The 23,505-nt window shown below is 43.4% G+C and overlaps 1 protein-coding gene across 4 annotated transcripts in view; it reads right to left on the reverse strand.

The window, feature by feature from the left end:
• Positions 1-6,952: 6,952 nt before the first annotated feature.
• Positions 6,953-23,505, reverse strand: part of LOC120893393 (ADP-ribosylation factor 6) — a 36,558-nt gene continuing 20,005 nt past the window's right edge. For all 4 annotated transcript variants that reach the window (XM_040295235.1, XM_040295234.1, XM_040295236.1 and 1 more), the window contains exons 3-6: positions 8,323-8,767; positions 8,067-8,222; positions 7,829-7,975; positions 6,953-7,238 (exon numbers count right to left, since the gene is read on the reverse strand). In XM_040295235.1, the coding sequence (XP_040151169.1) occupies positions 7,096-7,238; positions 7,829-7,975; positions 8,067-8,222; positions 8,323-8,404 (528 nt within the window). In that variant the 5' untranslated portion in view covers positions 8,405-8,767 and the 3' untranslated portion in view covers positions 6,953-7,095. The remainder of the gene's footprint in view (positions 7,239-7,828; positions 7,976-8,066; positions 8,223-8,322; positions 8,768-23,505) is intronic.

Genomic DNA, 23,505 nt, shown 5'->3' on the forward strand with positions numbered 1-23,505 from the left:
CGCAATCATGGATTTCAAGGCTATAAACGATAGGCTATGCACCCTGCGCATGCGAGGCAAATTCTTTAATATAAGCCTCATAAACGTTCACGCCCCTACCGAAGATAAAGAGGAAGAGGAGAAGGACCTTTTTTACGGCCGCCTCGCTAGAATTGTAGATGCGTGCCCCAGGCATGACCTGATAATCATCCTGGGGGACTTCAACGCAAAAGTCGGTAGGGAGCCAATGTACCGCCAATACACTGGCTGTCACAGTCTGCATGAGCACAGTAATGATAATGGTAGTAGATTGGTCCAGTTCGCCGCAGCGAACAATCTGGTTGTAGGGAGTACCAAATTTGCGCGCAAAAAAATCCACAAGATTACGTGGGCGCACCCGGGTGGAGAATCCTTCAACCAGATCGACCACGTGTTAATAAGCCGCCGACGACAGTCGAGTCTGTTAAATGTCAGAACATATCGAGGAGCCAATATCGATTCCGATCACTACTTGGTTGGCTTAGTGATACGTTGTAGAATCGCCCGCCCCCGCGCCAATGGGGGCGGAGAAAACACGCAGCCTCGGCTCAACACGGACTCTCTAAGGGACATTACTGTCCAACAGGAATTCAAAGCCGCTTTAGACGAGTCTCTACTACCAGAAAACAGATATGAAACTACGAGCGAGAGGTGGAACGCTCTAAAAACAAAAATAATAAACTGTGCAAGAAATATACTCCCACCAAGTCGTGGCAACACCAAATCTGGCTGGTTCGACGATGAATGCAGACTAGTGACCGAACGTAAGAATACTGCATACCGAGCAATGCAGCAACGGCATAGAACGCGGGCATGCGCAGAGGAATATTCACGGCTCAGACGCGAAGAGAAACGAGTTCACCGCTCCAAGAAGCATGCTTTGGAAGAGCAAAACATGCGGGAACTCGAGCAAACCAGAGAGGCGTACGGACCGACACGAAAGTTTTACCAAGCGATAGCAGGTCACCGAAACAACGTTGTACCTAAGGTAACCTGCTGTCGCAACAAGGATGGAGATCTGGTCAGTAACCAGCCAGAGGTCCTCTCGCGGTGGGCTCAGTACTTTGATGAATTACTCAATGACCAATTTAGCGAACAGCTAGAAGCGCCACTAGCAGATAATGTCATGCTACTGCCACCTAGCATAGAAGAAACACGAAAGGCTATCCGTCGGCTGAAAAATAACAAGGCACTCGGAACCGACGGAATTGCAGCCGAACTGGTCAAGAATGGAGGTGCACGACTAGAAAACGAGATTCATCAAATTGTTACTGAGGTGTGGGATAGCGAATCGATGCCTTGTGATTGGAATCTCGGCATCATCTACCCCATATACAAGAAGGGAGATAGGTTGGACTGCAACAACTACAGGGGTATTACGGTGTTGAATACCGCCTATAAAATATTCTCCCTGATCCTTCAGGATCGCCTTGTCCCGCACGTCGAAGAGATAGTAGGAAACTATCAAAGAGGATTCCGAAACGGAAAATCAACCACTGATCAGATCTTCACCATGCGGCAGATCTTGGAGAAGATGGCTGAATACAAAAACGACACATACCATCTCTTCATAGACTTCAAAGCCGCATACGATAGCATAGCCAGGGTAAAACTGTACGACGCTATGAGCTCTTTTGGAATCCCGGCCAAACTGATAAGGCTAGTTAGAATGACTATGACCAACGTCACATGCCAGGTGAGGGTGGATGGAAAACTCTCAGGACCTTTTGCTACCACCAAGGGTCTGCGCCAGGGGGACGGGCTTGCCTGTCTCCTATTCAACTTGGCGCTAGAGAGGGCCATCCGCGACTCGAGGGTGGAGACTACGGGAACCATCTTCTATAAGTCAACCCAGATCCTGGCATACGCTGATGATATAGACATCATTGGTCTGCGGCTCTCCTATGTAGCAGAAGCCTACCAAGGGATCGAGCAGGCGGCAGAGAACCTCGGATTGCAGATAAACGAGGCAAAGACCAAACTGATGGTGGCAACATCAGCGGGCCCGCCAACAAATAATCAGAATCTACGTAGGCGTGACGTGCAGATAGGTGAACGCACTTTTGAAGTCGTCCCACAATTCACCTATCTGGGATCAAAGGTCAGCAACGACAATAGCATGGAAGCTGAGTTGCGCGCAAGGATGCTGGCTGCCAACCGGTCATTCTACAGCCTGAAAAAGCAGTTCACCTCAAAGAACCTGTCGCGACGGACGAAGCTGGGACTATATAGTACCTATATAGTACCAGTACTCACATACGCCTCTGAGACATGGACACTGTCCAAATCTGACGAAACCCTCTTAGCCGCGTTCGAGAGGAAGATGCTCAGAAGGATACTTGGCCCCGTATGTGTGGAAGGACAATGGAGGAGCCGCTATAATGACGAGCTATACGAGATGTACGGCGACCTCACTGTCGTACAGCGTATAAAGCTCGCCAGGCTCCGGTGGGCTGGCCATGTTATACGCATGGAAACGGACGACCCAGCCCGTAAAGTCTTTTTAGGCCGTCCACAAGGACAGAGGAGGCGTGGTAGGCCCAAGTTGAGGTGGCAGGACGGCGTGGAGGCGTCCGCCATTAAGGCCGGGATAACGGACTGGCAGACGAAGGCGCGAGACCGTGAGCGGTTTCGGACACTCCTGAGGCAGGCCAAGACCGCAAAGCGGTTGTAGCGCCGGATAAGTAAGTAAGTAAGTAAGTATTAAAACACTTCAGAATTACTAAGCAATATCACCATAAAATAATTTTTAATAATTTTACCATTTTTGACTAATATTATTTTTATTATTTATTTATTATTTAATTATTTTGAATAATTTGAAAATTCATATAAAATGGCACACAAATGACCCCAGTTTTGACCTATCTATCCACACAAAAGTTTTCTATTTCCAACAAAACCCATGCTAAATTCACCAAAGAAAGCACCTTCTCCCACCTCCTTGTAGCGGCAAGCGCGAACGGATGCTCAACACGCTCGGCTAAAGGAAATGCTCGTTATGAAAGTTTTACTCCAGTTACTCCACACGTACCCACCCATGTACTGTCAGCGCGGACCGATACCAGAAAACCAACCAGAAGTCGTGCCGAGCGTGGGCAGGGAAAACTCCCCCTCCTACAGGCACGAATAAGACACTTCCGGCCAACATTCTGACATCATTTTCGTTCGTTCATCTCGCAAAATTGTTGTTACAACCGTAACAGGCAGCCGTGACAGAACATTTGCTGTACAATTTAGCTTCTTTCCTGCGGCGGATAGAATATCCCAATTTCCTTTCAGTGGTGGGGATGGAGGGGTGGATTTCGGGACCAATAGAGATAGAATTTATCAATACATCAACTACCTATGGCCTTTCCCTAGTGGTACCATAATTACCATTTTCCAAATGAGAAGCACCACATCTCCACCACCACCGGAAGCGGAAATTTCAATCACACGAAAATGATGTAAAATCCAAACAGTTGTTGTGGTGCCGGTTTCGCGGTGACGCGACTGTAAACAATTTTGGGTTTGGGATAGGAGCGGGGGAAATGTTTTTGTAAAATAAAACGCTAAAAACCGGCGGCCAGAAGTTGTAAACCTGATCCTTGCTGATTGGACAAACCCATAAAGGGCCACGAGATACATTCCGCTAATGTAATGTCGCGCATACCATGGTAATCATATAGTGTAAAACAGTTTCTATAAAGCTTTTTTAGAAACAATTTTTTATACAATCTGTAAAAAAGTACCAATTTGTTTTAGTTCAGAAGCAAATACACTAACCTTGCGTACAAATCGTGTTCAAATGTTGTAAAACATTGAGCCACACGTTGCTCTACAAGTATCACTCTCTCTTCCTCTTTCTCTCTCTCTAGCGTTTGTGCTGCCATCTAGCGGCGGGTTCACTTACATTGAAATATTACATCGCCATTTGTTTCTACGTTTGAAATTTCAAATTAGACGTTACATTTGAATATTTCTACACGTGTTCCTTAAATTTGAACTTTACCCTCAACCATTCACGTACTTTCAAATGATTGTAAAACAATCAAAAACAAAAGTTTTTTTTTTATTATTTCCCATTCGTTTATTCTCTGTTATTCTTACATAGTATCAATTAGTTGCTTTGTTTTTATTACTCTGTTGTTGTTTGTTTTTTCTCTTTTTTTCTTTCTTTTACCGTACAATAATATTTACAAAACGTTCTTTCCTCTCTCTCTCTCTCACACAGGCAGAAATAATAGAAAACATAATTTCTGACCGATTTTTACCCAATTCTAATTCTGCACTTCTACATCTAACCTCGGCTTCTCCTTTCACCTTCTCTGTCTGCGTGTTTGTATGTGTGCGTGTGTGTGTGTGTGTGTGTATTTTGATAGTTTCTTGCGTTCACTTTTACGTGCTATCGTTCGTGTTTTGCTTTATTTTTTATTACTCCGCTTCATTTGAACCGGTGTATTAAAGCGCTTTTCACTATGCACACTCTTATGTACTTTCCAACTACATAAACGGAATTTCCTATTGAACTTTTTTTTTAACCTACACACTGTTGTCACGCCAAGAAGACCGGAAAATGAAGGCTAGGATTTTTGTTTAGAATTGTTTGCCGATGTGGGGGAATTTGTGTGTGTGCTGGTGTGTCTTTATAGCGTAAATTGTGTCCTTCTGTTTTCCCCCTTTCTTAGCATAACCACAATTTTGTCAAATTTGTTATATTTGATAGCTTTACTAAATCCCTACAAAGCAGTGATCATTGTTGTTCATTGTTACTTATTTTCTCTCTCTCTCTCTCTCTCTATCGCTCATTCTTAACTCCAACGCAGGACTGTTGCCGCGGCTGCTGGTGTTACTGCTGCTCCTGCTGCTGCTGCGTATCTCTTTAATTGCAAATACTCTCACACGACGCATTTTGTTGTAACTGTGTATATACAAATTTAAATGAACATTTAACAGCCAGTCAACGGTTCTTTCTGCCCGTTGGTTCGGTCACCTCCAACCCTTTGATGCTTTCCTACTCTTTGTATGATGTTGATCGTTTCCCATTAGTTCGTGCCTTATGTTTTTCACCTTACGATAGGGTTTAATTGTCTGTTCTTATGATTACGACACTTTTTACGGGACAGAACTTATTTATGCTATCGATTCTTCGCTCAGCAATTCGTTTCCTAACTCCTTTTTTTTTTTTTCTTTTGACAATCACAAGCAACACAAACACGCAAAGCCTGTGGTCGGTGTCTCATACAATTGCCACAGATTCACTCAGTTCTATCAATCCATGTTTGTTTTCTGCTGTGTTCGAGCACTTTATCGTTGCCTTTCCCGCTGATTTGCTTCCTCTTAAATGTACTTTATCGGCATACGGTTGTGAAACAGTTGTGTAAACGTGATTCCTAGGTGTGGTGTTTTCATCAAGCTTCTCCCTTCAGCTAGTTCTCAATATCTCCCGAGCAAACTACCTTTTTCTTTTCCAAAATGCGATACAATAAATAATCGACTGCAGCTACTGCTCCTGCACTGTGTCTGTTGGCGCGCAGGCTGTGTTCAATACGTTCCTACACACAGCCGCTTAAAGCTTAATGTGGAACCGATGGGAAGAACGGATGTAGAGTAGAAGGGTGTGCATCGATCAGCGATCGGTATCGGTGTTGTGTGTAAGCTATATTTCCTTTTTTTTAAATGTATTATGAAGATCTGGTTATTATTGTGGTTTAATTTTATCTACTTTTTGTTTTTTTTTTCGTTCTATTTCCTTTATTATGTTTCCTACCACTTTCACAGAAAATATCCTAAAAACAAAACATGGGGGAAATTTTATGAACCATGATTATACGATCTTAACTTGCCCTTCTTATCGTAAATGGTCATTCGATGATGATGATGAATGCTCACCAAAAGCACGTTCGATAGAGGCAAGCAGCATACATTCCCGCGCATCAAAAACAGGCGAAATTAACACGGGACGGTAGCGCCAATGAAAAGCACAAATCTACAACAACTACAGCACGAGTGCGCGCAGCAATTGTGGTTCGAATTTTTTCTTATAGGGAGAAGGAGAAAGAGGAGAACTTCATTCTTTTACTAACATACTGATGCACCCAATCTGCCCGTCGATCGTTCAACGACACAGCACACACACACAACACGGACTCACACGATTTAGAGCTCCTCTAACAAGCATTATATTGAACTATAGCCGCTTACCTTTTTGCTGTTTTAGACTTGCATACATACATATGCGCCCATACATAGCAGTGTATGTGTGTATGTATATATAGACAGAGTGAATTTTTGAATGTTTTTTTTCTTTTTTGCTTCTTCCTCCTACGAACGATGCGAAGCACACAGTCCGCACCGTCACTCACCGCCATCGCATGCATTGGGGCGTTCGAACGGAAGATGAGCACACGTTGATCTCCCGATCGTATCAATTCGATCGTCGCATTAGAATTAGATAATTTATATAACCACATTTGGGTTTGTTGCTTCTGCTTACTATTACGGACTGCACAAACACACACACACACACGCACACAGCAAGGATGCGACGGTCTTCAACGATCCTTCCTTTCAGCTTCATATTTGGACGAAGAACGTGTGGGAGAAGTTGAAAAAACGAGTTTTTGCTTTTATCTTGCCGTCCGTTTGTCCTATCAGTGTATCTAATTTTGCAACAATGCCATGTATGGCCGGCACATGGACAGATGGATGGACCTAACAATCTCCCTTTCGATTCCTCTTGATCTCTAACGCTCTTACTCTTTTATATTTGCTTCCTGATATTATTTATGCTCCGCTGTTTGTCCTACTTTGTATGAATAGTAGCGCAGAGACACACGAGCGATCGTCGATGGTGAGAGGAGGAGGAGGAGGAGGAAGGTCGGTGGTCGAGCCGAGTGAGAAGCTGAAACAGGCGCTGGAGGAGGATTTCATTTGCTTTCTTTTCTGCGCGGGTGTGTGTGTGTCTATTTTGTGGGATGTTCTTGCTGCTAAGACGGCTTCGCAACAACCACCACAGGGCGCTCAGCAGCAGCAGCAGCAGCAGGTCCGAATGGGTGTAGTGTGCCAGTCCCGTTGCGATGCTTACAATTATTCTCATAATTTGTGGTTGGACGTTAGCCACGTTAGTCCCTCGTACAGACCGTCGCCGGTGGTGGCACAGGAGGGCTGCACGTACCAGTTCCGGTCGCGTATTCGCGTCAGGCCAAGCTTTTCCTGAATTTCGTGAGGTTTCATTGCTGAAAAGGCAAGAGGGAGGGCGGATGGTTAGAATACATTCACAGCAAAGCACAGGCAATCAAGCTAATTGGGGGGGAGGGATTGGTTGGTTGGTTCGTCCGACAATGAAACGCCAATTGCCTTGAGATTGATATCAGAATTAGTGCTTTCTATGTGTCCGAAATGATTGTGATCTTCAACAATATCGCACATAAATCGGTTTTCGCGTTGTAAAACACTTGGGACAGCTCATCATGAATTGCCAGATTAAGCGGTTGGGTTGGTGCTAAGCGAAGCCAAAAAAAGCGTATCTCGTCACGTAATACACGAAAAGATAGGACCAAACACCACCAAACCAAAAAAGCCCGATAGTGTAATCTAATCGCAATTTGCACTTCATATATTGCACTGGAATTTTTATTCACCCCCCTTTTGTATTGTCCGATTGCCAAACAGCGCCTGAAGACACCTGATAGTGATTTCCTGTTCTGCTGGCCGACCTTGTTCGAGCTTTGTTTTAACCGCTCGGGAGTATTACTCAACGTGTCGGGCTATAAACCCCTTAAAAGGAACGTTACAATGCAAAAAAAAAACACCCCCACTCGCTCACCTTCTGGCAGGTCTTGCTTGTTTGCAAATATCAGTATGATCGCATCCCGCATCTCGCGATCATTTATTATCCGGTGCAGCTCCTGCCGCGCTTCATCTATCCGGTCGCGGTCCGCACAGTCCACCACGAAAATTAATCCTTGAGTACCTACAAAAACGACAAGCGAATGTTGAAAACAATATTAATATAAACCGATGATCGATAGAAGAAAACAACAACACCCGAGCAACACACTTACCTGTATAGTAGTGCCTCCATAAGGGTCGGATTTTGTCCTGCCCACCAACGTCCCACACGTTGAATTTGACGTTCTTGTACGTTACGGTTTCGACGTTGAAGCCGACCGTTGGAATTGTGGTTACCGATTGACCTAACTTTAGCTTATACAGTATAGCTGCAACGAAACAAATAAGGAAAGGGGTTTTGGCGGTTAGGAAACGAGTCTACTAAACGGTAGAACTATAAAGAACCGTTCTTCCACTTCCACCACTCACTTGTTTTGCCGGCAGCATCCAGTCCCAGCATCAGGATTCGCATTTCCTTGTTGCCGAAAATTTTCGACAGCAGCTTCCCCATGTTGAGGCGGGCTTTGAACTTTGTTTCTTATCCGATAAGGTTGCCCAGAAGCAGAGGGATGCTACAAAACGGGTAGTGGTCTTTGTGTGTGTGTGTGTGTGGGAGGAGGTGTTGTAGAAACTACCTCCAGACACACACACGGCTCTGCTGGTCGCTCTCTGTCTGTGTGTGTTTGATGGCCTGTGGCGCTGCCACACACCGTACGCTTCCACTTTCTCTTCCGCGGGTCCACGTCGTCTCCCTTGCTCCTGATGTGGTGTGTTCCTCTCAGTGCACCATATTCCAGCGAGATAACGGCGGAGGAGCTGCTCTGTTTGTTGTGCGATGATGCTTAGTAGTTTGTTTGCCGATGTTCAATTCCAGCTGCAAAGATACAAGAAGCGTAGAAGAATGCTGTATTATTGATGGAAGGCAATAGATTGGTCATAGAGGCATGGTTTTGAGTGGAAATCGATTTTTAAACAGCATCCGCCATGGGGGGTGGCTTTCAAACAACCACATGAGCACAAGAAAACATTCCAACACCAGACGGTCACATACCACAGCCGGATTCTAATGCATACAAAGGTTAGCTATTGCTCGTGCAACTTAATTAGAGAATGAGCAGAAAAAGCGTCTTGTGTTTGAGACAGCAGTAGTGGTAGAACAACGAAGATAAATGACCTTAAATGCAAATTACCAAACAACCATCACTTAATAAATTCTTAGTCAGAGAAATTAATTGAGAATGTTCTTTACTCCTTCGCAATACAATTGTTAAGTTTATATTAGTGTTGGGCTCGATAAATCTTTCGAAAACATTCATTCTTATGAATCTTCAGTAATGGGTGATTCGAATTTCGTATCATTAATCAACAAAGAATCGTGAATCTCCGAAGAATCGTGCGTCTACAAAGAAACATGAATCTCCGAAGAATCATGATTCTATAAAAAATATTAATCTCCGAAGAATCGTGAATCTCCGAAGAAACGTGAGTCTACAAAGTATCATGAGTCTACAAAGAATCATGAATCTACAAAGAATCATGAATCTACAGAGAATCATGAAACTACAAAGAATCATGAATCTACAAAGGATCGTGAATCTCCGAAGAATTGTGAGTATACAAAGAATCATGAATCTAAAAAGAATCATGAATCTACAAAGAATCAAGAATCTACTAAGAATCGTTATCTACAAAGAATCATGAATCTCCGAAGAATCGCGAATCTCCAAAGAATCGTGAGTCTACAAAATATCATGAATCTACAAAGAAACATGAATCTACAAAGAATCTGAAAGCTGCAAATAGGCATAATTCTACAAAGAGCACTGATTCTACAAAGAATGATGTATCTGCTATGATTCATACATATTTAATACATAAATCTATAAAGATTCATATACATAACACGAACAAATATGATTCACGGAAAAGAGGCAGAATTTGCTATAAATGCACAAAATTATAATAAAACAACCCCAGAACCACAGCAAAACCCAACTTTAATATCAAATGAGTGCAATAAAGAGACAATAATCTTAGATAGAGATTTATGAATCTATAAAGAATCATAAATTCAGAGGTTCATAAGTCGTTGAGATACTAGTCAAGAATCTCAAGATACTCATGTGCTTACTTACTTACTTACTTCATATAAGAGATTCGTGTATCCATAAATATGCATGATTCTTATTGAAGAATGATTAGAATGATTAATGAGCCTCCAAATTCGAGGTTCAAATTCAAAGAATTAGTTTGATATATTTTTCAGATTAATAAATCTGATTCATAGTTACCCATCACTACATATTATTGCATATTTTAAACACAATTTCAAACCAAATCTTTAACAAAAAAAAAACACACGAGAGTTTAAACAGCTCCTCCCGTAACCGAGTATTCCTTCTTCATTCATAAACGTCTGCCCACTATGCCGCCGCCGCCTGCTTCGCTCACCGCGTTAGGGAAATATTTCGATTATTAAGTGTACATTTCGCATCATAATCGCACAAATAATCGCAACGCGGCTAACACGGGGCCAAGTGTCTATCGTTTTCCTTCGCTGCTTCATGCCGGGCTCGGAACTGTGGCGGCACAAAGGTTAAAGTCGATTTATGGTATTTACTTCCGTTATCGGAACATCCGCGCTGGGGATGGGATGAGGGGGAGAGCAGTGCACGCGAACGCAGGGCGAAGGAAGCACACACACACACACATTATTACCCTCGACATAATTGCGCTCATATTTTGTGTCCGTAAAAATAAATATTTTATCTTGCAAGATTCCGTTTTATTTTTTTGGTCCGTGTTTTAAACAACATTGCCTGATGGTGAAGAAAAAATTGGAAAAGTTGTATCTATGCTTTCTTTTTTGTTCGTAATAAAATGCAAAATATTTTGCCCACTTCTACACCCTCTCGTTACATAAACTTTGAGGTGGGGTGGGGGAGGGCTCGGCAAGACGACAAAAAAGGAAAAGCGTGGCAATAATCCCGTGCTTTACCTAATCGTGGGAGTTTCGAGAGAGCTTTCCGACAAGCGCACAAGAGGGGCACCACCATAAAAATAGTTTATCAGCATAATGAACCATCCACACTCCACCAGCAGTGTCGGTCCTTCACTACGAAAACAAAAAATCATGCTTGATAATAGCGTGACGACGGTTATAAACTCCCCCAAAAAAAATTGCCGCATAAAACACACGACTTTACACGGCTGACGCACGGTACACAGCACTGTCGCTTGCACATCATCGCCACTGATCACGGATGTGAACAAAAAACTTCACAAAAACACCCGTGTTTCTCTTTCTTCCTTCTTGTTGTTTCTCGTAGTTCGTTGCAATGGGTAGTTTTGTGGTATACATTTTTGAAATAATTCCCACCCGCGAATGAGCGTGAAAAAGCCGAGCTTGAATGGAATTAACCCACCATTTCCAGGTGAGCGTAAATTCATTCACAAATTACTGTTGCAAGCAAGCAGGGGAAGCTAGATAGCAGAGCTGGATTCCTTTCCGCTTGCCACCGATCACACCCCGGAAGAGCCTCTGGCCGGGAAGCAGCAACAAAAAGCGCAAAACATCCATCAATAGTATGTCGATAATTTATGCTTCTCGCGTGCACTAACTGCTGCTGCTGCTGCTGCTGCTGCTACTGCCAATTCCAGTCAACTTTAAAGCGTCCCAGGAACTATCCATTTGTTAGTGGCATGATCATGATGTAATGATCGAAAGGGGGAAGATGATGCAGCCGGCGGTGAGGCACGGAATGACAATATCGTGTCTTGTCCGGTGTCGCATGATGTAACGCGAATGAATGGAAGCAATAGCAATTGCTTTGCTTCAAAATCCCCCCATTGCTGGCCAGCGAGCTTAGGAATAGATTAGAAGCTACATTCTTTTTCAAATACTGTGCGCAAGATAGATAATCATTGTAAGCTGAATAACCTCGTTCTGGAATGTCTCACAATAGTGTAGAGAGCAGAGTTTGCGGTGCGATTCCTGCTTGATTAATTAACCCTCTCTCTCTCTCGCTGTCTCCCATCTCACGCTGTAAGCCAATTGACAAGGGAGCGATTAGGGCGGGAAGAGATAGGGCGGGTGGTAGGTAAGGCAGAAGAATTATTAACCTAACACACGTCAACCCCATCTCAATGACATGGGCACGAATCGGGGATGGAGATAGAAAGAGAGATCGACCATTAGAGACAGCACCCGGGGCTACTGTTAGATGCTAGTGTGGCACGCACATGACACTACTGCACACTACACACACACACACACACACATGCTGGGGTAACACTTTAAGTTGCTGATCACGACACCGAGATGGGAGTCGCGTCGGTAGAAATACCAAGAATTGCCACCTCAATTCTATGAAGCATCGTTATGCCGAAGGAACAATAATGGACCAAGCACGTGATGACGAACAGAGCCAGGTAAATACGGATTGGTGTACACGAGCGTCAGAATGTGGAACGTGTTTGAAATGGAAACTTAAGTTACTGTATTTAATTGAAAAGTGTAAAAAAGTGTAAATATTTTTTAAAAAAGTATTACAATAGTAGAAACATTACAGAACAGGATCATAAAAGCTTGACATAGCATGCTTTAAGCTCCTAACAGGGCTTCTCAGACCAGCTCCAATATTCAGAAAGCAAATATTGGCGCCTTTGATGGTTGACGTTCGAAAGTCCAAATGTCATTGGAAATTTTTATCAACCGGATTGTATTTTCCAGATCAAACTAACGGTTATGTTCCACCATTTCAACAATATTACGGCATTAAAAAAATCTTTTCCTCGTTTTTTAGTTACATAACACACAAATTGTAATAATTTTCTAAAAAAAAATATTTCAGCATCAACAACAATGTTTTGCACATCTATTGAGCATTTGTTTACATTGTTTAGTTTAGTGATGAGCTGTATGGAGCGCACCCACGACTCCGATCCGACTCCGACTATTGTTAATTCGATTCCGACTCCAGCAAAATGGAATCACTAGATCCCCCGGAGTTGGAGTCGTTCGGAGTCGTCCGGAGTCGTCCGGAGTCTTCCGGAGACACCGACTCCGGGCGACTCCGGACGACTTCGAATGACTCCAAACGACTCCGAACGACTCCGAACGACTCCGGACGACTCCGGACGACTGCGGACGACTCTGGACGACTCCGACTCCGGGCGACTCCGGGCGATTTCGGACGATTCCGAACGACTTCGGATATTGCAGCGCAGACCTACCTTCCGGAGTCGATTCCGAATTTATCGGAGTCGGATCGGAGTCCACTCGGAATTTTTGCCAACTTAACCCATCACTAGTTTAGTTTAAAAATAACTATACTAAAAATCCAAGTTTGATACCCACGTCACACGAAGCGTAAACTGGATTTCAGCCATTCAATCCTACAACCTTTTTGAAGTGAAGTATACGCTCTCTCGTACAAATCAAGCGTAAACTTTTTTGCGTTTACGTTTCGTGTGACGAGGGTATGGGCGCTGGAGTGATGACAACATTTTAAATGTCATCTGTCAAACTCTCTTTAAAAAAAACACCTAGTTGGGATCGTAATTTGCTCCAACCCTGCAAATACCACATCAATGTTAGCTCGAATGCTCCATCATAGGTTGCTTGGTCCTACAGTCGGTACACAACTGCAACAATGCTCAAATAGGATTGCGCTAATGGGATAGAACCACCCTGTAATAACCCTTAATTCTGCGCCCCCACTAACACCAAGCATACTGAGATGATCCCCTTTCATAATTGTCACCCCCTTTGTTGTGCTGAACTCAAATAAACAATTATTGATTTATCATCCACATGCGCGAGTGGGCGAGTCTGCTGGTGCTGGTGGTTTCGTGCTGCTGCTTCAAATTGAGTCTCGCTCTACAGACAGACACAACAGGAGCACCAACACTAGGCACTGTAGTGCCTTTTTTCAGGTCATTGCATCCTCTCTCTCTTAGGCTACATGGTCTATGTGAGTTGTTGCAGTTTCTATCGCGTTGTTTTTTTTTTTTTTGCTCCTTCTCTCCCTAAAATGCTGGCTAGACGACACACACACTTGCAATGGGTGTCATGATGATGCTGCGCCATCCCATCCACTCCCACCGACCATTAACACACGTGTGGTGAGAAGATGAAGGTTTTATCGCACTGCTGCTAGAGTGAGAGAGATAGACAGACATAGAGCGAGGAAAATCCACACCGAGTGTCGTCGTTGCAGACATTGCGGCGGGTGGTACATCACGGTTCAAGTCGCGTCTTCGTGACCCCGCCGCTAGTTGGATGGATGGGCACGTTCCGAGCTAAACTGTACTTTATTGGGTTTCATTTCTTTTGCGGTGAACGTGTGGGGCCCCGTGTTAAGAATCGAAACAAAATTGAGGCTATAAAAAGGGAGCTACAACTAACCTAAATGGACGATAGCCAACGCGTATTGGTTTAGTGCTTATTTGTGGGAATATATGTATCAAAGAGATTATATATAATTGGTGCCACCGGTTCCGAAATTAGACAAAAGGGTAGACGACACAGATGATACAAATCGTAAGGAGAAATGTCACCAAAAAACCAAAAGCAAAACATCGTCACAATTCAACAGCTACGAGTTGAGATAATTTCAAAATGTAATAAATTGGTCAAGATCATCTACACCCTCGGCACATCCAGTTGGAATCGCATTACGCACCAACCAACTCCACGATACTGGTGGCACCAAAAAACGCATAAACACAACTGTAATAAAATTAAAGCTTTATTACATCATCATCATCATAATTTGCAATTCCTCGCCCACGTTGCGCTGTATCAAATCTCATTTCCATGCTCTACATTTACTCACAGGACACACTCTGTAACCGACGGCGTCCCGCCCCGCTTTCTGGTGGTAAGCCAGATGGCATTGCATTACAGGATACACTTTGCACCAACCTTTGCATAAATATTTTGCACTCCACTTCTGGCAAGGACATCTCTTGTACCGCGGCCCGTGACCAGTTGTAGAGTAGTTCATAATTTTATTTCGCTTAATTTACCTCCAAACGTCAAGCGCGCCCACGAGGATTGGTTTAAATCTGAAATGACTACCAGACTAGTGCTGCTAGCTGTCCACTTGGCCCTGTTTGGCTGTATTTTGCTACCTTCACTGTTCTATTAAAATACATTTGCTCTACATACATTATAAATAGATAGGCAGAGAACTGTCTCTCTCTCTCTCTCTCTCTCTCTCTCTCTCTCTCTCTCTCTCTCTCTCTCGCTCGCTTCGACGTCAAAGTCCTTTTGCATTCCACACCGATCTATCGTTCGTCTTTTGTAGTGTCAATCAAATCGGAATAATCTAATTTCCGGTACCATGGGAGGATGGTCACCACATTATTCTTGGACCGTATCAAAATGCCGAGCTGCGGCACGTCTCACGAGTGTGCAACATTATGATATATGCTTCTCTGGAGAGCTGACGCACACGACCAGCTTTATGATGATGATGATGGCTCCCTGTGAGCTTACTGCTTCTGGTTGGGGTCTCCCGTGGATAACGACTGAGATTGCACAGCGACGTGACGAAAAGCGTGAAGCGCCATGTTGAGTGTGTGACATGCATTGCTAAGCATATACAGCAAAAGGGGTTTAAATATTTTAAGAATAAATTATATTATAGATATAAAGCATAAAATATCGCCCAGACATACAATTCTAAGAATAGATATCTTATTGCAATAAGTTATCTCACTTTAAACCCATCACCAACCAATAAGCATTACACCAGATGTGTGTGGCATTCTAGTAGCAAAGGAACGCAACGTTCCCACACGATGCTAATCTAATTTATGGTTGAATTGAATGATTGCTCCAACTTCTCTTGTTTGGTGGTCTTGATTCTTCACTTCAATTGACTACAAAATACTCTCTCTTTCACTCCTACCCACACACACACACACACACACACACACACACACACACACACACACACACACACACACACACACACACACACACACACACACACACACACGCTTATGTGCCTTTCCTGTTCCGCTCAAGATGATGATCGATTGGTTCCACCAGCTATCCACCAGAAACAGCTTTTGTTAGCTTTTCAGCGTTCTCATTATCTACCCCTGCACGGCATTGTTGACATTTCCCATTTCATTCTCCCAACAAAGCCGCGAACATACCTTTAGGCGTGTTTTCGTAGCTTTTGCCAAATCACAACAGTTCCTAATGTTAATCATGGAGCGAAAATTTTCCGAACACACAGATTTTCCTTCCCTTGCTCCGGGCGAAGGTTGATTGCAGCACAACCACCAATCGATCGATCCACTGCAGACGAAGTAAAAAGTGGACCGGCAGCCCACACCCCCCGAAAAAGCTCTGCCACACGGCCTAGAAAAAAAAACAAGCTCGTGCTAAAAGTTTGTTCATGTTTTAGAAGCGATTTTAATCATCCGTTAGTGCCTCTTCACGCGAATGTTTTACATTTCCCACGCTGATGTGGTTCTGGTGCGCTCGTGTAGTGGCTTCTGCTGCTCTTCATCTTTTTCGAGAGTGGGCAAAAGCACCTGTTTGAGCTTGTAACGAAGCTTGCAAAGAAAGCCAAAAAAATAGACCCAAAATGCTAGACCTGTTATGAAAACTCCTGAACAGGACAAGACAGACAGGTTTTATCGTGTACCTTTTTTTTTTTTGTAGATGATTTTCTTCTCATCTTCCCACACCGAAATGGTTTCAAAACGATGAAAAGTACACGATATATAAATATTAGCTTTCACTCGACTATTTTCAACGGGTTTATACCAACATCTCGAGCCCCACACACCATGGGTCTGCAATCCGATCCAAGGAAAGCAAAAGAAGCATCAAGCCAGCGTTGAAACCGGGCTGTGCCTTATACGCGGGTTGGCATAGAAACCATAGTGTACGGTTCGTGCACATACACAGCGCACGTGGAAATTGCGCACGAAGCTTTTGCAATTGCTTGCTCAAAGCAATCAGCAGCAAGCATCCACAAAAAAAAGCACCGGCTTCACTTTAGTTACCTATTCCCCAGACGGGCAAAAGGAAGCCCAGCGCTGGAGGCTTATTTCTAATTCGGTCGTCTCGGTTTTGTGATACACTCCTCCCCCCCACCGAGGGGATGATGAGATGTAACTGACGACCCCAAAAACCCACAGGGGAAAAACACGGCCCTTAAAATAGAATCAAGGTACAACACATCAACGTATTTCACATCGTTAACAGATCCTTCCTAGTACGCTTTTTTGTGTGCACTATATGGCGGTAAGTTAGAAAGGAGAGTGGGAGAAAGTTCACTTTTGTTTCTAGCACATCATCAACATTTACGAAATTCTCAACAAAAAAAACCCCACCAGGGTATTTGATGACGTTTTTTGGTGCTCGTTTGTTGTTCGCTGAATCATTTATTCTGCTAACAAGTGTGCCTGTGTACCCTTTAGTGCAGGTACCTGCCGCCTTCCACCTGTTAAGGACTTTCAATAAAACATTGCTCCTTTAAACTCGAACCTTTTTTTTTTTTTGCTGTGGTAAATCAAGGGCATCATCATCATCATCGCCATCAACACGGGCGAACGAAAATTAATCATGCCCTCCTCTCCTCTTCATGGAAAACCAAACGTTTCCGATCCGACTATAGGGTGATGCCTCCTATAGGGTGAAGGTCCCATTACTTCTCCAATGCATCCGGCAGGGTACCGGGCAGTTTTCCATCGATATTTTATGAGTGAAGCGATGGTGGTGTGTGGTTGCGGTTTGTGCGGTTTTGTTTGATTTTTCATCCAAACCCAACCACACAAACAAACTTACCCGACCCAGAACGAACGATGTTGTGCTCCTCTCGGTGTGCCGCTGTGTTGTTTCTGTCCACATAATAAAAATGGTGTATTATAATAACAACGACGACCATCCAGAGACGAACGTACCAAACAAAAGGGGAAACAACCGAGGGACGTGCTACACCCTTTCCCTGTAGTCCCCATATCAATAATACCCGGTGGTTCCGGTTCACAAAAGCCTTTCCGGTTCCTGTGGCTGTGTGCACGTGTGTGTGTGTGTGTGTGTGTGTGTACAGTGCAGAGGAGGGGGGAGGTAGAAATACGTCAGAGAGCAATCGAAACCATAAAACGAATTTGGCTGCCTTTTCCTTCGAACTTCGAATTGATGGGAGGACTTTGTGGAAACCGGGAAGTGCACACTCCCGCCAATAAAGCCACCGGTAAAGCTCACCACACCCACCAACAACCCAGTTCTACCACGTTTAGCATGCGTCTGTGTGTGTGTGAGTGTTTGTGTCACAAACCACAACGTTCCGTCGGTTTTTGTTTTGTCCCACAAAGGTCACGAATTAAAGCAACAGAAATTTAAGAACCAAATATCACCGAAAAACACTGAAAATAAACGAGCAAACACGGCACGGAATCATTCAAACAGAAACATAAACACACCCGCCCTACAAAGGGGACTTTTTATACAAAAAAAAAACACTCCCCTCCCCTGAGGAACACTCGCTGTCAATCGATGCTTGGTCGGAGTGTTTCGTTCTGTAGTGTTTAGGAATGGGAATCAGAAATAAATCAATTTTTTCCATTGCCCGTCGCTTGTTGTCGCGCGCGCAAAAACCACCCAGAAAATGGGGGCGACCACAAATCCCACCCAGCAAAAAAAAAAAGAAAAAAGCACAGCATCGCATCAGGCGACTGACACGACACGGTGGCGGCGGAAGCATGCTCAATCGGGAAGTGGGGAAGGGGAAGGGGAAGGGGAAGTGGGGAACCGTGAAATGAAGCTTGTTTGAGTTTTCCGATCGCACCGTTTCCCCCTCGAGCACACAAGTGAAACCAATACACAAAGACAAATAATGTTACACGCCTCGGTTCGTGTCCAATTGTGTCGTGTTGGGTTGGCAGACGCGACGACGGAAGCAAACATCGCTGGGAAAGCAGCATTTTCATGTATAAATTTACACTCAAAATAAAGCTTTTTTAACACACGTCAGGAGTGCTTATGAAGGCTTGAGACGATGTTTTTCAAATTATGAGTTCAAGAACGTTGAAAAAGCGCTCACAAATCCACACTCGAACGTTCTGAATGTTCATGCTGGTAGTATCAAAACAACTGCACTAAATGATAAGAGGCAAAGGTTTTATTAGCTTGCGACAATGTCTTTTTTCGTTTCTTTGCCCAAACACACACACTAAACGTCCCCGTGTACGCCGGGCCACCTTGTTATCGTGGAAAAGGAACAGCTTGAGAGGGAATATGCTGAGAAGGTGCCAGAGCTCTGTTTGCTGATGGGTGCTAATTTATTCATAATTGAAATGGTTTAGCACAACCGGAGCGAAGGTGCGGGGCGCGGAAGCGTTTTGCGCAACAAGCATTTTTATACATCTTTAAAGATAGCGCAAATTCTTATTTATATATAGGATGTATGGGGTTTATAGTAAAAATTAACAATCATTTTAATAATCCATCGTGTTTTTGTGTGATCGCTTGATTAGCGCTTGTAAATAAGCGGCACTCATATATTTAATTTTCCTAATCAACCCACAATCGCACGATGCGCCCTCTCTCGCCCGAACCGCGGCTAATTGAAAGATAATTTATGAACAGTGACATAAGACGTCCAAAACGCAATGCAATTTGCAATTTCACGCCTCCCCCCCACGCACATGCATCATTAGTAAACTTGCACAGCCAAAGGCCATCGTTTCACGCTGGCCAATCGCTCGCCCGTGTACCGGCACCGAACGGGTAAAAGTGATAATTAGACGCCGTGTGCCTTGGTGGGGATCGCTGCATCATCCCACGTTCGGGTGATGATGGATGCGTTTCACAGTGGAAGCGTCTCCTGCAAAAAAAAAGGTACGAATTTCTCTACCCATCCACGCAACGGACTTAGCACGTATTCTCTCGTGTTGCGCCCTCCAGCCCCTCGCGTATCGCGCCTAATTAACGACATCATCTCATCAGTTTGAAGGTCCTGTCAGTCGCTACACATGCACACAGGAAGAGAAGGAGGGCGAGTAGCATGCTGGGCAGGGTGTAACACGGTTCCCATAGCTCGAGAGTCCGTGTGAGCGTAAATAAATGAAACATGACACACACACATTCACACACACACGTGAGGGGCCATCACCCACGACCAGTCACAGGGAGAAGGTAAAGGAAGGAAGAGTAGGTGCAAAAATTAGTTGCAGATGGATATACCTGGAAGCAGAGTGATAAAGTTGTAACGCTTCACTAGCACACCTCAGTGTTGGTTGTGTGGTTGCAGGTTGAAAAGTGTATAGAAAAATAAGAAAATAAGATAAAACTTAAATTGACTTTTACTTGTATTTATTACTCGAAAGACGTACAAAAACAAGACAAAATTCTAAAATAAAAATTTGTAAAATAAAATCAGTCAACCTTCCTCACAGAAACTTATCAACTCATACACAATACATCCTTCAGAGCAAAAAAAACTTTCCCCCAAGTGTTCATGCCCACAACGTTCCTCTAAGCAGACGCGCTTTAACTACATCATGCAGCACACCAACGGCACGCATGATTAATCAGCAACAAAACAAACGCAACGACATTTGGTACAGTAGTTGGCAGCAAAAAAAAAGCAGCATGCAAACATAACACATTACACGCCAACCAGAGGGAGCACACACACACACACACACACACACACGCAGCATGTGTTGGTGGATGATCGTGAATATTACTTGCGGGGGAGGAACAAAAACCGAGAATTGAAAGGGAAAGAAACAACGATAATGTACAGAGAGGAAAGCAGTAAACAAACACACACACACACACAGCAGCGCATATCAAACACAGCACGAGAGGGGAGGGGGGCCTGCCTAATGGTATGTTGAGCTGCGAGACGAAGGCAGCATACATCATAGTAGCCAACCGAAGAAGTAGGCGATAAGAAACGGCACCAGCACTAGCAGCAGCAGCAGTACCCCCCTGGCGTAAGTGCGCACCCGATAAAACATTCCATTTGCACCCATTTCATATTCACTTAATTCGCCGGCGGTGCGGAAAAATGCTCGGCAAAAGTTGAAAAGTGAGACAGCGTCGTAACAAAAAAGGGACGCCACAAAGGGGGAAGAAGGAAGGGAGAGAGTGTTGGACCCGTCTGGGGTAAGGGGGGAGGTGAGTGATCTGGCCTGCGTACGTGCGTGCGTAAAATTATGGTATAGGAAACGGGGGAGGAGGATGAAAAGCATATGCAAACGTACTAAAGCGTGCGAGATACACGCCCCGCGTGTCTTCGTCTGTGTGTGTTTTTACGGTGCGATCGTGTTTCCGGTCGCACAGAGACACATTGAACGTTACGCAGAGGGAGGAAAGGGAAGTAGAACCACCTCGATGAAGGTTCAGTTTCAATATTTGATCAACCGTTAAACGGGCGGAACGAATCGTCGGGAGAGTGTATGTGTGTGTGTGTGTGAATGTGTAAAACGTAAGTTTCATCCATTTATTGTTTGAGCATGAGAATATAAAATATCAAATTAAAATATTCAAAAAAAGCCTTTCTGGAAATCAAACATTATGACGCAAACCTCCGGTACGAAGGACCAAAACAATTCATCGTGTTCGATCGATAAAATTTTCCAATATTCCGTTCATGCGTTAAGTATTAATAATACAATCGACATACAGGGTTTCGAATCATATAATGGACTACTTGATCCACTCGGTGGAATGTTTCAAATGGTTAGAGGATGTATGCAACGTTGCTATGGAGGTTTGCAAGCATATAGGGGAATATGTCAAATGCTTAGGAGAAGTGTACAAAACGGCTATGGAGTTTTGCATCCAGGTATGGAGCGTTCGGTTGTAGCGCTGTAGAAATTAATTATAATTTTTTTTGATGATTTCAGAGTTTGGGGTGATTAAACATATGTTTTAGGATCATTAGAAGAAAAAAGTGGTTAATCCGTAATTATATTTATTCGGACCAAATTTTCAATACGTCCTATCCGATTAAACATCCTATTCTACTATTTCTTTACATCATCAAAATTTTCATACGTATTCAACAATGATGATTATTGAGGGTATTTTCAAAGTTTCAAAAGAAATCGTTTGACATAGTCTTTACTATTTTCTGTAATTTCATGCTGGTTCTTAGTTGGTTCTAAATTTAACGCTGGTGATTAAAGAATTGATTACTTTAAATCACCATTTTAAAATTTTGATTACTAGGTAGGAGAACTATTAAGAACATTATTTAAATATTCATGTTTAAATATGAGGAAAAATGTTGCCGCAAAGAAGAAATAGTAGAATAGAGAATGTAAAAAAGAAAAATGTTTAAATAGCAAATTCAATTTAAAATTAATTATTATGTTGCATGACAATACCAGAAACATATGTTTAATCACCCCAAACTCTTAATTGTCACGCGGTGCTTTTAAAAAAATTAAGATTAATTTCTACAGCGCTACAACCGAGCGCTCCATACCTGGATGCAAAACTCCATAGCCGTTTTGTACACTTCTCCTAAGCATTTGACATATTCCCCTATATGCTTGCAAACCTCCATAGCAACGTTGCATACATCCTCTAACCATTTGAAACATTCCACCGAGTGGATCAAGTAGTCCATTATATGATTCGAAACCCTGTAAGGATTTAATTACTTATTAATCTGTGAAATTAATACCATCAGACGAATTAAAAATGAATGATCAAATAGGCCCATGCGAAATCAAAGCTTCGATCGAGCTTTAAAACGCATGAGCTTTGTGAGAGGAGCGTAAAGAGCAAAGCGTTTGCGATTAAAGCTATGAGCTTGCGTTTGGTCTAGCAGGTAAAAGATCAATTCCACCCCAAAAAGAATTATTAGGAATTCCATTTCCGAACAAACATTACCACAAGCAGCAAAGCGCGAAATATAACACCAAAAAAACCATTCATCGCCATTTGTTGCTAGTTCAATGGCACACTCAAGCAGTGCCACACTCCACTCCAGTACGGCGCGGATTGGAGAGCGTTAAGAATAGACTGGAATAGGAAGTTCAACGAACTGAAAACGAATGAATTATCTCAACAACGGTTCCACAACGACAAGACGGCTTGCAAGAAACTCAGAGGAAGAAAATATAAGCATTTAACGTCACTTTGGATTGAAAAAATAGCACAAAAGTAATTCAAATTGAATAAAAAAAATTGCACAAAATCAGCAACATTAATTTCTGGGAGCAGAGACAACAAATGAACAGTACAAAATTATGCTTCAATGCTCTCCTCTCCACCCTTGTTCAAAAGCTCAATTGTTTACCAGTACACGCGTTTCAGTGCACACTTGTTTCGCACAGATAACACACCGCACAAATGGGAAAGTATTACACCGACAGACCCATTCCACCACTAGGGTTACTACCCGGTGAGAGTAACTTTCATTCAAGCTTGCTGTTGTTGTGCACCACACACAAACACACACCGAAAGGAAAGCCGTTTGCCGTTCGGAAGGAAAGCTGCTGAAGGTCCATATCATTCATGTCCGACTCGTAGTGCAGGGAGAGAGAGCCGGTTTTGGGAGGCTGTGCGACATTCAAAGTCCCCCCAATGTCCCCCCTTCCTGTGGTAGGAGGAGCAGA

This window comes from Anopheles arabiensis, chromosome 2 (genome assembly GCF_016920715.1).
Source record: "Anopheles arabiensis isolate DONGOLA chromosome 2, AaraD3, whole genome shotgun sequence".
In the NCBI taxonomy this organism is placed as follows: Eukaryota; Metazoa; Arthropoda; class Insecta; order Diptera; family Culicidae; genus Anopheles; species Anopheles arabiensis.